The sequence below is a fragment of the Zootoca vivipara genome, chromosome 6 (assembly GCF_963506605.1).
Source record: "Zootoca vivipara chromosome 6, rZooViv1.1, whole genome shotgun sequence".
NCBI classification, from domain to species: domain Eukaryota; kingdom Metazoa; phylum Chordata; class Lepidosauria; order Squamata; family Lacertidae; genus Zootoca; species Zootoca vivipara.
This window is the reverse complement of record NC_083281.1, coordinates 73,305,226-73,318,326: the sequence shown is the minus strand read 5'-3', so window position 1 is coordinate 73,318,326 and position 13,101 is coordinate 73,305,226. Positions and strand designations below refer to the sequence as shown.

The 13,101-nt window shown below is 48.0% G+C and overlaps 1 protein-coding gene across 1 annotated transcript in view; it reads left to right on the top strand.

Annotated features, from left to right (window-relative positions):
- The window catches only part of NPHP4 (nephrocystin 4), a 100,305-nt gene that overhangs the window by 75,329 nt on the left and 11,875 nt on the right, over nt 1-13,101 (top strand). The window contains exons 19-21 of the mRNA XM_035119028.2: nt 6,898-7,026; nt 12,112-12,323; nt 12,844-13,070. Of these exons, the coding sequence (XP_034974919.2) occupies nt 6,898-7,026; nt 12,112-12,323; nt 12,844-13,070 (568 nt within the window). The remainder of the gene's footprint in view (nt 1-6,897; nt 7,027-12,111; nt 12,324-12,843; nt 13,071-13,101) is intronic.

Sequence of the window (13,101 nt, the reverse complement as noted above, 5' to 3'; positions counted from 1 at the left end):
CACCATCAGTAGGCCAGGAGCAAACCTTGGATACAGATCATGTTTTGTCAGACGTTAGCAATCCACAGCCCCTGGTTCTGACGTAATGCCAAACTGGAAGGTTGTGGTTTCTTTGGCCACAATTCACTTGTGCACAGTAAACTATGGTTTGTAGCTTGCCGTGACTTGCAGACATGACCGTTGTGATGTAGTTGTAAGAGAAACAGTGTGGCTGTTTTCATCTCACAAGGAACGTAGGCCCCTCTCTTCTTTTGGAGTAGCCTGGTCTTCGAAATGGATTGACAACAAATGCCTGGTAGAGCCTCATGAATGGATGGGGAACCTTTCCTTGGGTTTTCCTCTCATAGGTGGCTAGGGCTAGAATGTTTTTGTCTAGGGCTACCTTGCTCTACTTTTTGCCAGGAAGCAGCACTGGCTTCCTGGCAGGGTTCCCCATTCAACTAAGGATGCATGTGAAATTTAATCACATCCAATTCTGATACAAACTGCCTTGATTTACACCTTCTGGACTAACGTACAGATTGGAACGTGATTATCCACTGGATGTTGCAGTTTCCAAATGTTCCGGCTCAACTCCCCAAATATCAAAGCTGTGTGGTGTTGGTCCAGAGCAGGGGGGTCCCCAGACTACGGCCCCCGGGCCGGATGCGGCCCAAATGGCCTCCCAATCCGGCCCGCGATGACCCCCGCCGCCCACTGCCGCCGCCCGCTCTTACGGCGCGTGGCGCGGCGGCGATCTTCAAAATCGGAAAAAAATCGCCGAAAATCCTTTGCGCGCATGCGTATGGGCCTCTCCCGACCCAGAAGAGGTCATTTCCGGTGCACTTCCGGGTCGGGAGAGGCCCATACGCATGCGCACAAGCGATTTTCGGCTATTTTTTTTCGACCGTGTGCGCATGCGCACGGGCGCGCACTCCCCCGCCCTCCGGCCCGCTGCGCGCGCACTCTCCTACCCTCCGGCCCAAAGCCCGGTAAGTCTGGGGACCCCTGGTCCAGAGGCTGCAGCTGGTGCAGAATATAACACTCTACTTGCAGGATTTGCAATGACTGCCAGTCCCCTGCTAGGCCATGTTCAAGGTGCCGGTGCTAACATTTAAGTCCCTATTTAATAGGACTTAGACTATGTAATACACAAACATTACTAAAAGACACACCCAGTAGATTGCTGCGGTCCATTAGAGCAGTGTTTCCCAACCAGTGTGCCTCCCGATGTTTTGGGACTACAACTCCCATCATTCCTGACCACTGGTCTTGCTAGCTAGGGATGATGGGAGTTGTAGTCCCAAAACATCTGGAGGCACACTGGTTGGGAAACACTGCATTAGAGAATCCCGCAAGCTCCAGAGGTCTCCACAGCCTGCACTGCAGTACGGTAACTCTAAAAGAGCAGGGCTTTTGGTGTAGGTGCCCTGTCCCGTGGAACAGCATTCCCGTCAAGATATATCAAGAGCCCACTGTCTCCACTTTCTGAAAACATTTCTGTTCCAACTGGCTTTCCAAGCTGGAGAAATGGGTCCACTTAGTCTTGTTTTTAAAGTATTAGCTGTTTTTGTGTTTTTAACTGGTATTAATCACCTTATTGCTATATCACCTTGAGACTTTGTTTAGAAGGTTAGTGTCAGGGGATTGTTGCGGCTACTCTCGAGTAAAGACGTTCTAGTCCGCACTGTCTTTAAGAGTTTTATTGTGCATACTATTTACAGTGCAGAGATAACAGAAAACATGACCGCCTAGTCCGATTCAGAACCCGGCAATGGCTGCTGCCTGCTTTTTGGCCAGCACAAAAGCCGGGGCACCCCAAAATGCCGCCCCTTCGCCCTTCGTGTGGGCACGCACCTAAATTCGGGCGCCAGAAGGAGAGGTCTCCCCTCTTGCTGGCTGGGGCGGCGCCTGGGCTCCTACGTCTCGCTGAGTCCATCATCCGCTGACCCTCGATCAGAGCAGTGCCAGGGCTCTGACCCGTCTCTGAGCCCTTCCTGCATGCTCTGTTCCCCATAGTGTTGCCAGGGCTCAGACACCTCAATGAGCCCTCTCTCCAAACTGCTCCATTCCTCATTCCCTCCTCCCGACTCGCTGCTTGTGCTGTCGCTGGGCGAAGTGCTGGTCAGGATGACGGGGGGGGGGGAGGCTCCCTGTAGGGAGTCCCCCTGACAGTTATTAATAAATTGAGTTTAATGCCAACATCTGGTTTTGTGCAGTTGTTTTTTTTTTAAGTATCTGTGGATAAATGCAGAAACAGGGCCACATGGGATCCCCAAGTGACATGGACCAGAAATAGTTTGGTCCATTTCTAGCCCAAGCCCAGGGTTCAGATGAGAATAGTTCAGCAGTCAAATCCCAAAGCAGATCATCAAACCTCAAAACCTCTCCAGCGCCCCCTCTGGCAGAGTGGTTGGTTTTTGTTTTTACGTAATAGAGTGCTGACAAAATCCACCCCCTCCAATCACAGCCTGCCAGGGGTGTTTCTATGCTTTGATTCTGCCCCACCTGAACCCCAGGCTACTGAGACACGGGCATCAGCTCTAGAGCTGATGGAAAACAACTGTTTGGGCTGTTTAGGGAGGATTTCCAGCTCCTCGGAGGGGGAAGGGGAGGAAAGCAGAAGATTTGCACCTTGCGTTGCGAAAGCTTATTATCCCCCCTGTGCCCCGACAACGGTAATAACATCGGGTTGTTGCGGCATGGTGGAAATACACAGGTCATTAATTCTGCTTAGTCTTGTTTACAAGCGGGCAATCCAAGGCGGCTTTCAAAGGAGACAATATGGAAAAGGCAACACTCAATTAGATGCCAACAAAACAACAACGCAGGAGAAATGGAGGCGGGGGCGTTGGAAGCTGCACAGAACCGTACCTGGAAGGATGAGGAATCGGGGCTTATAAGGGCCTTAGCACTACAGGCCTCGTAGCAGGTGCTTTAATTCATCTGTCTGCAAAAAAATAAAGGCGGTGTGACTCCACCATGTGTTTCCACTCCTCCCCCCCAAAAAATCTTATCTTCAGAAGAAAGATTAGCTTCCATTCTACCGTATCATAAATTGACATTTCATACTTTGCCTGCAAGTGGGTGATAAGCTCTTTAGCAAGGAGTTGGGGAGGGACAGGGGCTGCGATGATCAATCCAGAGATGAATCAAAGGCTGGGGAAGGAAATGATCTAATGGGGGCGAGAGATTCAAAAGGGACTTGGCAAGTCCTGGCATAGGCACAGAGCCCCATTCCTCCTCTTTGACTCCACAGCTACATGTTCCCTGATCCTCCATTTCAGTCGTCTTGTTGGCCAGTGGCTGTTGGCATCTAGTCTACCAGTAGCGAGGAGGTACTGGAAGATTCTGGAAGGAGCATCAATCGCCACCCTGGTAGAGACGAAAGTATGGCAGTTGGCTTTGGCAGGGAAATTGGCTGACAAATCAAAGCGCGTGAGAGGTTTGAAAGGGAAGGACACATTTGCAAGGGACTGTTATACCTTTATTTATGTATGCAGCTAAAGGGGACACAGAGGAACCCCCTTCACTCTACAACATTTTCTGGCTAGTTTAATGTTTCTAATTTGTGTTTTTGTTTGAGTGACTGTAATTGTGTTGGTCCAGGAGACTGCCGGCCTTTCAGTAATCAGTCATCTCATCTGGGGAAGCAGGTTTGTTGGTTCTGTTGTTCTTTGAAGATCTGCCACATGAGATGATGACAACAACGACGATGATAAAAAAATGTTCTCTGATCCCGTGCTGTCTGAGAATGACTGAGTTTGGGTGGCTGAGTAATAGGGACCCTTCTTGCCTTGGTGATTATGCAGGGACCAGAATACTTGTGGCCAGGGAAAAAAGATTGATTCCTTTGAAAGGGCCGGACCAAATCCTGCTCTTTCCCTCAGATAATTGAAAGGCATGATGATTTGACGTTGCTCGCAGTCCCAGCCCTCCTGACCATCCCTCTCATCATCCCAAATTAGTTTGTGCTCGGTGCCATTTCTTTGCCCTGCTCAGGACTTTCTAAATTGCTGCTCTGCAGTTCACAGATCACCTGTACTTTGATTTCTTTGAGCGAAACTAGACTTTACTTTAATTGGTGCCAATGGGAGCTTTTTATAAAGGTTTGGAGCCAGCGTTGCCATTAAAGAGGCAGCTTCCTCAGGCAGCAGGTGGTGGTGGTGGTGGTGGTGGGGCGGCGGCAGCACCCCCACAACGATCCCCCTCTCTTGGAAGGCAGAGGCTATGCCCTTCAGCTGTGCAGATCATGTGCTCTAACCACCGAGCTATGGTCCCCCCACTAAAGTAAATTCTTCACCATGGCAACTATGGAGACTGTAGAAATTGTGACTTCAAAGAAGGACCTTCCTGCACCTGAAGGAGCAGATCAAGAAGGAACTGCTTGAAGGAGCCAGGAAGCGTAAGCTTCCTTCAGAGGATCCGAGGGATGAAGGCGCTCACTTGCTCCTGTTTCAGAGGATCCTGGCTTCCGTTGCGCACTGCAAATCAAAGACCCTCTTATGCAGAAAGAGCCTTAAGGTGCCTCCTTTGATAACTCTCTTTTTCTGAACGGGCTGTGGGTTTAGATGGGGCCTTTTAATTTTTTTTTTTTTTAAAGAGAGTTTTGGCTGGCAGGTTGAGTCAGAGATCAAAGGAGCTGTCGGACTTGCAAAGAGACTGGATAAGCTTGCCATTATGCATCAAGGTGTTTATTTCCGAAAGTCAAAGGGGATCCCACTGAGTTCCCCTTCAGTGTCAGAAAGGTACAAAGTAAGATAAGGCAATTGCCACGAGGGGGAAGGAATTGATTCTTTGAGGGGGTGCTTTTGGGGCTTAGAATTGTTCTGGAGCCCCTGCAGATGGTTCCTGTTAGGCTCCTTTCTGGAAAAACCCACGCTTCCTCAGTCACCTTCATTATTAACATTGCTTCAGGAAAGGTAGACTTTGTTTTCTGTAGCGTACTTGTTCTGGTGCTTCTTGTAAAAAATAAAAAATAAAATTAAAAACCCCCAAAAAGAAAACCTAGCTTGAGGCTTTGAAAGATCTGAGAAAAAGAGGAGGAGGAGGGGAGGAGAGTAGAGAGAAAGCTCTCCAACAAGCCAAAAGCACGTTCTGAATACTACATCTTAAGACTGGAATTAGCCACTTCAAAATGCACATGCCTCTCCGGCTCTGCTTTGGAAACATGGAAACATATAAGAAATGCCTGCTAGAACAGGCCAACATCTTGTTCTCACAGTGACCAAACAGATGCCTGTGGGAAACCCACAAGCGGGACCCTTGCACAAGAGCCTTTTCCCCTCCTGTGGTTTCCAGCAACTGGTATTCAGAAGCATTATTGCCTCCAACTGTGGAGGCAGAGTATAGCCACCATGGCTAGTAGCCACCGATAGCCTTGTCCTCCATGAATTTGTCCAACCTTCTTTTAAAGGGTTGGTGGCTACCACTGCCTCCTGCAGGAGGGACTTCCATAGTTTTAACTGTGTGCTGTGTGAAGGATGTTCTCTTAAGCCACTTCCGCCTTAGGAGGAGGTGGCGCTGCGGGCACTCATGACCCCTTCATGTGCATAGGGGTGTGGTCAGCCCTGCACAATTGGGGGTATTCCAGGCTGCGTCACTGGCCAGGCAACCAAGCTGATTGGTCTGGGGGTGTGGCCTGCTTGATTTAAGCAGGACGCGGCGGGAATCTCACCCCTTTTCGTGCTTCTAGCTGCTCTTACAAGCTTCAGTTTCAATGGGTGTCCATGTCTCATGAAGGAGAGAGAAAAACTTATGTCTATTTACTCATGACATGCATAATTTTATAAACTTCTGTCATGTACCACTTCCCTTTTCTCTAAACTAAAAACTCCCAAACACCTTTCCTCGTTTTGATTTTCTTGGTTGCCCTTTTTTTGAACCTTTTCCAACTCTATAATATACTTTTGAGGTGAGGTGATGACCAGAACGGTACACAGTATTCCAAATGTGGTTGCACCATAGATTTCTGTAACGGCTTTATGATACTAGTAGCTTTGTTTTCAATTCCTTTCCTAATGATCCCTTGCCTGGAATTTGCCCTTTTCACAGCCGCTGTACGCTGGGTCAAGATCTTCGAGCTCTCTAGTGTGACCCCAAGGTCTCATTCCTAGCCTTTCATCACCAGTTCAGACCCCATGAGCATATAGGTGAAATTAATATTATTATTATTTTAGCCCTGACTGCATCACTTTGTGCTTGTTTACATGGAATTGCATTTCCCATCTTACCCCCCATTTACTCAGTTTAGAGAGGTCCTTTTGGAGCTCTCCCCAATCCCTTTTTGTTTCAGTGACCCTAAACAATTTAGTATCATCAGTAGACTTTGTCAGCTCATTGCTCGTGCCTAACTCTAGATCATTTACGAATAAGTTAAAAAGCACAGGTCCTAATAGTGATTTTTGAGGGAATCCGCTATCAACATCTCTACATCTAGAAAATCATCCATTTATTCCTACTCTCTGCTTTCTACTGCTTAGCCAATTTGTGACCTCTTCTCTTATTCTTTGAGGGCTAAGCTTGCTCAGGAGACTTTGTTGAAACCCTTTCAAAAGCCCAAGTACACTATATCAACCGGATCATCTCTATCCATATGCTCAGAGAAGGTTCATGAGACAGGATTTGCCCTTGCAGAGGCCATGCTGACTCTGCTTCAGTAATGCTTATTCTTCTTCCTACAACTTAATCAGTTTGTAATCCACTAGAGGAGCTCTCCTCCTGCATCCATTGGCAAGATTACATTCCAGGGGAACATTCAAGCTATACAAAAGGACTTGAGAGTGCAGAGCATGGACTGTAGGGTGTGTGGCTTGAGGAGGGAGGAGCTCTGTGGAACCCCCTGGGGTTTGATAGAGAGGTTTTTGTTCATTCCCCGAGCCTGTGCTCCCTGAGTCTCTGCCTTATCTTCTTTTGTAGGCCATCTGTGTGAACAAAGGCCGAGGAAGTCCATCTCTTTGCCACCTTCTCGCTCTCGGATCATCTCTTCCTATGACGGGAATAGTGGCTTCCATGGGGGCAGCTTGATGTCTGCAAATTCTTACAGTGGTAAGTCGGCTTCTGATTTCTCAAATTTCCTTTTTGGGTTATGCTGAGGAGGCAGGTGGGAGCAGAAATGGGGAAGAGGAGAGACCACCGCTTTCTCCTTCCCCCAACAGTAAGTAATGCACCAAGCAGGTGGATGCAGGGAGAGGAGGGATGGACCACCTGCTAAGGGCTTTGTGGATGAGTCTTCTTCCTCCCTTTCCTCCCCTCAACTTTATTGAGTTTATTTTTTATTTTTCTAATAATTTTTATTGATTTCAAGAAAACAAAATCGAACAGCTCCGAGTAAACATACATAGCAGAATCCAGTTACAAACACAGGTTATAGAGTACACAATCAGACTAGATAACAGCAAATAATTACATTATCTTAGAAGAGTCATTACCAGTTTCGTATGATTATTGATTTTAGGATGGAGCGAACTTGTTTTCTATTCCTCCGAAGGGGATTTTTCTATGCCCCACGAATAACGCAGAGATGCATTTTAAATAAAAGCACACATTCTACTCATGTAAAAACACCAGGCAGGCCCCACAAATAACCCAGAGATGCATTTTAAATAAAAGGGCACATTCTACTCAGGTAAAAACATGCTGATTCCCAGACCGTCCGCAGGCCGGATTTAGAAGGCGATTGGGCCGCATCCGGCCCCCGGGCCTTAGTTTGGGCACCTCTGGATTAGATCACCCTTGTGGTCCCTCCCAACTCTATGATTCTAAAAAGAGCTGTTCATCCGTCGAATGGATGGTGGTGGACTCTCCTTCCTTGGAAGCTTTTAAGCGAAGTTTACCTGACCACTTTCAGGGTTCCTTTAGCTTTAAAGAGATTTGAATCTCTGGTGTCCAAGAGTTCTCAGAAGGGATTTGTTTCGACATTTTATGCTCTGCTTCTAGACTTGCAGTTGTCTCCCTTGCATTGCAGGGGGTCAGACTTGGGGGTTGTTTCCACCTATGGTTGTAACCCCTCTAAAGTGAGGTGTGGGTGGAGGGCTTGAGAACTTTTCCATACTAATAAAGGGGAAACACTCCCTCAAACTGATCTTTCTTCGCTTCACCCCTCACCTGTGCTGTGTGAGACGTTCAGACAGGGCTATCTCCCAGACGATATTGAGCCATGCCACTTCAGGTAGCATTTTTCATGACTTCCATTGTTGAGCAATGGCCACCCAAGCCGCCACCAGGGAAAGCAAGAAAAGAGCTTTGTGCTTAACTTTCGGATTCAGGTCACTTTCCAGAAGTAACAATGCTTCTGGGAGTGTCAGGCAACGGGGTGGACCAGTTACTGATGAAATTGTGTCCGATATCCAAGACCAGACCATTGAGTTTATTTTGAAAAGATGAGGGTAGGTGGCCACTTGTTCCCTTAAGGGTATGTGGATCTGTTAGCTTGCTGGTACCTCATGCATAAATGTGTGTCCTCTTTGCAATGGGCTATGGGGACTGACTCAGAAAATGCATGATGTTAAACCTCAATGCACAGGGAAGAAGCCTCAAGTGAGGCTGTGTAAACTTGGCAGTTAAAGCAGCTCTTCAGTTAAGCCATGTTTTCTTTCTAGCATGGGATTGTGTTCAAGGTGTTCAGTGAAAAGCCAGCTTGACTTGATTTATTGTATTTACCCTGCTTTTCCTGTCTGTGGGCCCTCAAAGCAGCTGCCAGGATTGAAAACAGTCATGCAGAAGTACAAAATCATCATTAGAAAACTCCAAAGAGTTGGATGAAAACCAAACAGCTGCTCTGCACCTGAGCCGTTTTTGAGACTGGCCAAGCTCACCCTCGTGGCGAGGCCTTGGTTTTTTTTTTGTTTTAATTCCAGACACTGGTTCTCTTTTAAAGGTGGATGCTGGTGGGTTGAGTGATCTGATCAGATCTTGGTTGGAGGCTTGGCGAGGGCAGCAGACCAAGCCAAGCAGCACCATTGCTGCAGCTTCTCGCGGGCACAGCCATTAAATACTGTGGGGATTTTTTGGGGGGGTGAGAAATTCAGAGGTGTATTATTCTAGCCAACTTCTGCCATGCAGGTAAAGACTACCTGCAAGGTTTTTGGGAAACAGATAATTTTACTTGTTTCACTTTACTTTGGACTGCTGTTCCTGCTTGCATTACTCACCAGTCCCACCTATCCACCACCCCATTTGCAACCCCCTCTTTATATCTCACCGAAAGCCATTTCCTCCATCAGATTGCCCAACCTCCCTCCTCCATAGCTCACTCCCAAACCCCTTGTGAAAACCATCCCTCATTGCCCAACAGCTCTCCCAACGCCCCAGACTTTTGTACCCCTGCCGCAACCTGCTCCCTTGCTCTGCTACTAGTGCACACTCATCAGTCATATATATTCTCATATTCAAAGATGGCCTACATATTTTATTTAAATATGCAACAGCTGTAGCAGAATAAAATAGCACCCCCGCCACCGAAACCAACAAAGAACAATTCAAAGAACAAATGATATAGGACAGTTATTTTTGTTATTTATTTATTACGTTTATATCCCACCTTTTTCCTCCAAGGAGCTCAAGGTGGTGTGCACAGTTTTCCTCCTATTACCCCCACAACGACCCTGTGAAGTAGATTAGACTAAGAGGCAGCGACTGGCCCAAGATCATCCAGTGAGATCCGTGGCTGAGTGGGGGAATTTGAACCCATGTCCTAGCCCAACACTCTAGCCTCTACATCACACGGGCTCTCTATATCTAATAGCAGAGAAGATCCCCACAGCTGAACAGCATTGTCTTAAAGCCGCTTGAAACAGCTTTCCAAACACGTCAGGGTGGAGTAGATATGGTTGTCAACCGGTAGGGAGTTTCTGAGTTACCCACAGGGAGAACTCGGAACTGCTAGCGACAGTGTCCCAAAAGATCCACAAGAAAGATATTCTGGGTGGGAAAAATAGTGAACTGGGAGCCTGCCCTAGAAGGGGCTAGTCCCCCCCCCCAAAGCTCTTGTAACACCTGCATCTATCCGGATGCAACCTCCAGAAGCAAGGGGAATCCTGCTGCACATCTTTAGGGCCTCTGGAGTCAGCCAGCCTTGGGCCAGCTCCACTTACACAGGTTGTGCGACATTCACCCACCTTAAACATCCCCTTCCCTCGGAGCAGTCTTGTCTAGATGTATCCGGATCCTGGCTTTGTGATTCATTTGTTGTTGTTGCCAAGGTTGCCTGAGCCGATCTGCCGCGACTGGGAGAACAGAAGGTGGACTGAGCATCCAATTAAGGGCATCTAACCTGCAAATAGGACTTACTATTTATAAAGAAAGAGAAAGAGAGAGGGGGGAGAGAGTCGTGCAGTCAGACTAATAGGCAACCTTGTACAGCAGTCCACGTCAGAAGAAGAATTTCATTTGGGAACCTGAATGGTGGAGTGGCCAGGGGGCCAGTGGACCTTTCCTTTTGAACCGCCAACTACCCCAGGCTGTCATGAATGCTATACACTGAGTAAGACCACCAGCCCTTCATGGCCAGCTCTACCTATGTATTAAAACTATTCAAGCCCTCAGGCAGAGAAAGAGGAGGAGAGGGACACACACACACACACACACACACACACAGAGAGAGAGAGAGAGAGAGAGAGAGAGAGAGAGAGAGAGAGAGAAACATTCTCTGGCCTGACAGCCCTTCAACCAGAGATTGAAACTAGGGCCTTTAAGGCATAGCAGTTATTTACTTACTTTTATTTTACTGCATTTATACCCCACCTTTTTCAAGCTCCTTGCTCGAGGTGCCATACTTGGCTCTCCGCCTCCTAACAACAATAACAACAACAACAACAACAACCTTGCAAAGTAGGTTATGCCGAGAGGCAGTGACTCACCATGGCCGAGCAGGGATTCAAACCCTGGTCTCCCAGATCTTAGTCTGTGACACTTTAACTGCTTTACCACACTGGCTCTCATCGGTTAGCTGTGGTGGTGGACAAAAGTGTAGCAGGAAGTGGCCAGTTCAGTGTGTAGACAATAACTTGGAGGACAAGTGGTGCGACCTAATAGAAGGCAGCTTGCTATGCTTTTGAAACTCCAGTTGCACCCACCATCAGGGCTGGCCCCAAGACATTTTGCCTGAGAACTGGATGCAGCCCTACAGGTTTTTCTGCCCGGCCCTTAGGACTCTCCCCACCCCACCTCTGTGCCTTTCCTAAGGGCATTTTCTTGCCAGCTGGGACCATGTCTCTTGTTTGCCTTGGTGGAGAGATGTGTGTCTAGAGACCTCCGACTCTTGTGTGGCGGAAATGTAGCCAGCTGTACAAGGGCACAAAGAATCCCATCTATTCTTCCTCTTACTTTTGCCTCTAGCCTAGCCCACCTGCTGGCATGTGGCCCCCAGAAGATTCCCCATGGCCCTTGGACTGAGGAAAGTGTAGACTGAGCTAGATTGCAAAGGGGATTGCCCTACAGTCCTGTGATTCTATGGCTAATGGTTGCAGCATAAGACAGCTTCTTACGTTTCTGTGCTTTAAAAGCTTTTTGTTCTCCTTCTGCTTTACCTCTGGTGGTCTTTTTCTCTCTATATATAAAAAAGCATATTACTTTATTTGCAAAGCTATTTCCCACCACAAAGGAAAGAAAAGGCCACATCAAACAAGGAACGAAAGAATATGAAAGTGTAGCCAACTGGTGTGTTGAAAATTGGTCCCCCAAATGAAATCAATCCGGGGAGATAAAGCCGCAAATTAATAACTTAATACTCAACCATTCAGCAGAGTAACATGTAGCTAATTCATTAACGTTGTCTTCAAAACCAAACTTGAAGCCTTTCATTTTGAGATCTAATGGAATTTGAAAGGAGGGCAGAGGTAGCCACGGTCTTAATTGCATTTTTATCTTTATTGCCCAGTAAAAAAAGAAGGGGGGGGGCGGGGAGAAAAGGAAGAAGGAGTAAAAAAAATTTTCTTATTAAGGAAACAGAAAATGACACAGGTTTAAAAAGCGGCATTTAGGCAGGTATCAATCCCACAAGCAATTCCTGCGCATCAAGACAGAGAAATGATGTGATTGGCTTTTGCTTCATCCCATCTGCCCATTTCCATCATGACCTGAGTCTCTGTCTCTCTCTCTCTGTCTCTCTCTCTCTGTGTGTGTGTCTTCCAGTTGGGAATGTGTGCCAGGCACAAAAACTGGCTGATGTGGACAGCGAGCTGGCGGCCATGCTCTTCTCGCGCCTGCGCGAAGTCAGCGCCACATTCCAGCACAGCAACCGCGAGGCCAGCGTCACCCGGAGGCGGAAGCTGGAGAGGATGCTGTCGGTCCGGAGGCGGGAGTCCCAAGAGGGCGATGCTGGGAAGAAAGCCAGCCTCATCACGGTGAGAGACTGGCTGCCATGTGGCCGCCTTCTGAGCTGGACCCTTGGCCCATTTAGCCAAGTACAACTCACTCCCAAGTAATAGCAGCTCTACAGGGTCTTAGAGCTGAGCCGTCAGGTGGGAGACAGTCAGTGGTCTTCTACCCGCTGTCCGAACACATTGTCCCAGAGAGAGCCGCGGGTGGCATTGCCTTGTGCATTGTGTGGAATAAACATGTCCCATACGTCTAGTTACAGGTAGGTAGCCGTGTTGTTCTGACGTAGTCGAAACAAAATAAAAGAATTCCTTCCAGCAGCACCTTAGAGACCAACTAAGTTTGTCATTGGTAGGAGCTTTCGTGTGCATGCACACTTCTTCAGATACCTTCCATACAGATACGTTCCATACAGTTTCAGAATTGTCTTTGGTCTTTGTGTTCCCTAGTACTCTTAAGATGCTGTGTTAGTTTCTCCAAGAGAGCTACGTCCCATAGGCCACCCTGCCCACTCAGCCAGTTCTTGAGCCTTCCCTTCCCTCCCAGGGACGGCATGAGGATCGCATTCAGCACTCCCGGGACCTCCAGATCATCGAGGCCTACCGGGAGCGCATCAAAGCCGAGAGCATCGCCAGCATGCTGAGCCAGGCCATTACCACCCGTCACACCCTCTACGCCACGTTTGGCACGGCTGAGTTCTTCGAGTTTGCCCTGAAGAACCCGTATAATGTCCAGCACACGGTCACCATAGAGACGGACAACCCAGAGCTCAGGTAGGAGAAGTCCCAGGGGAGCAGTTGGGAG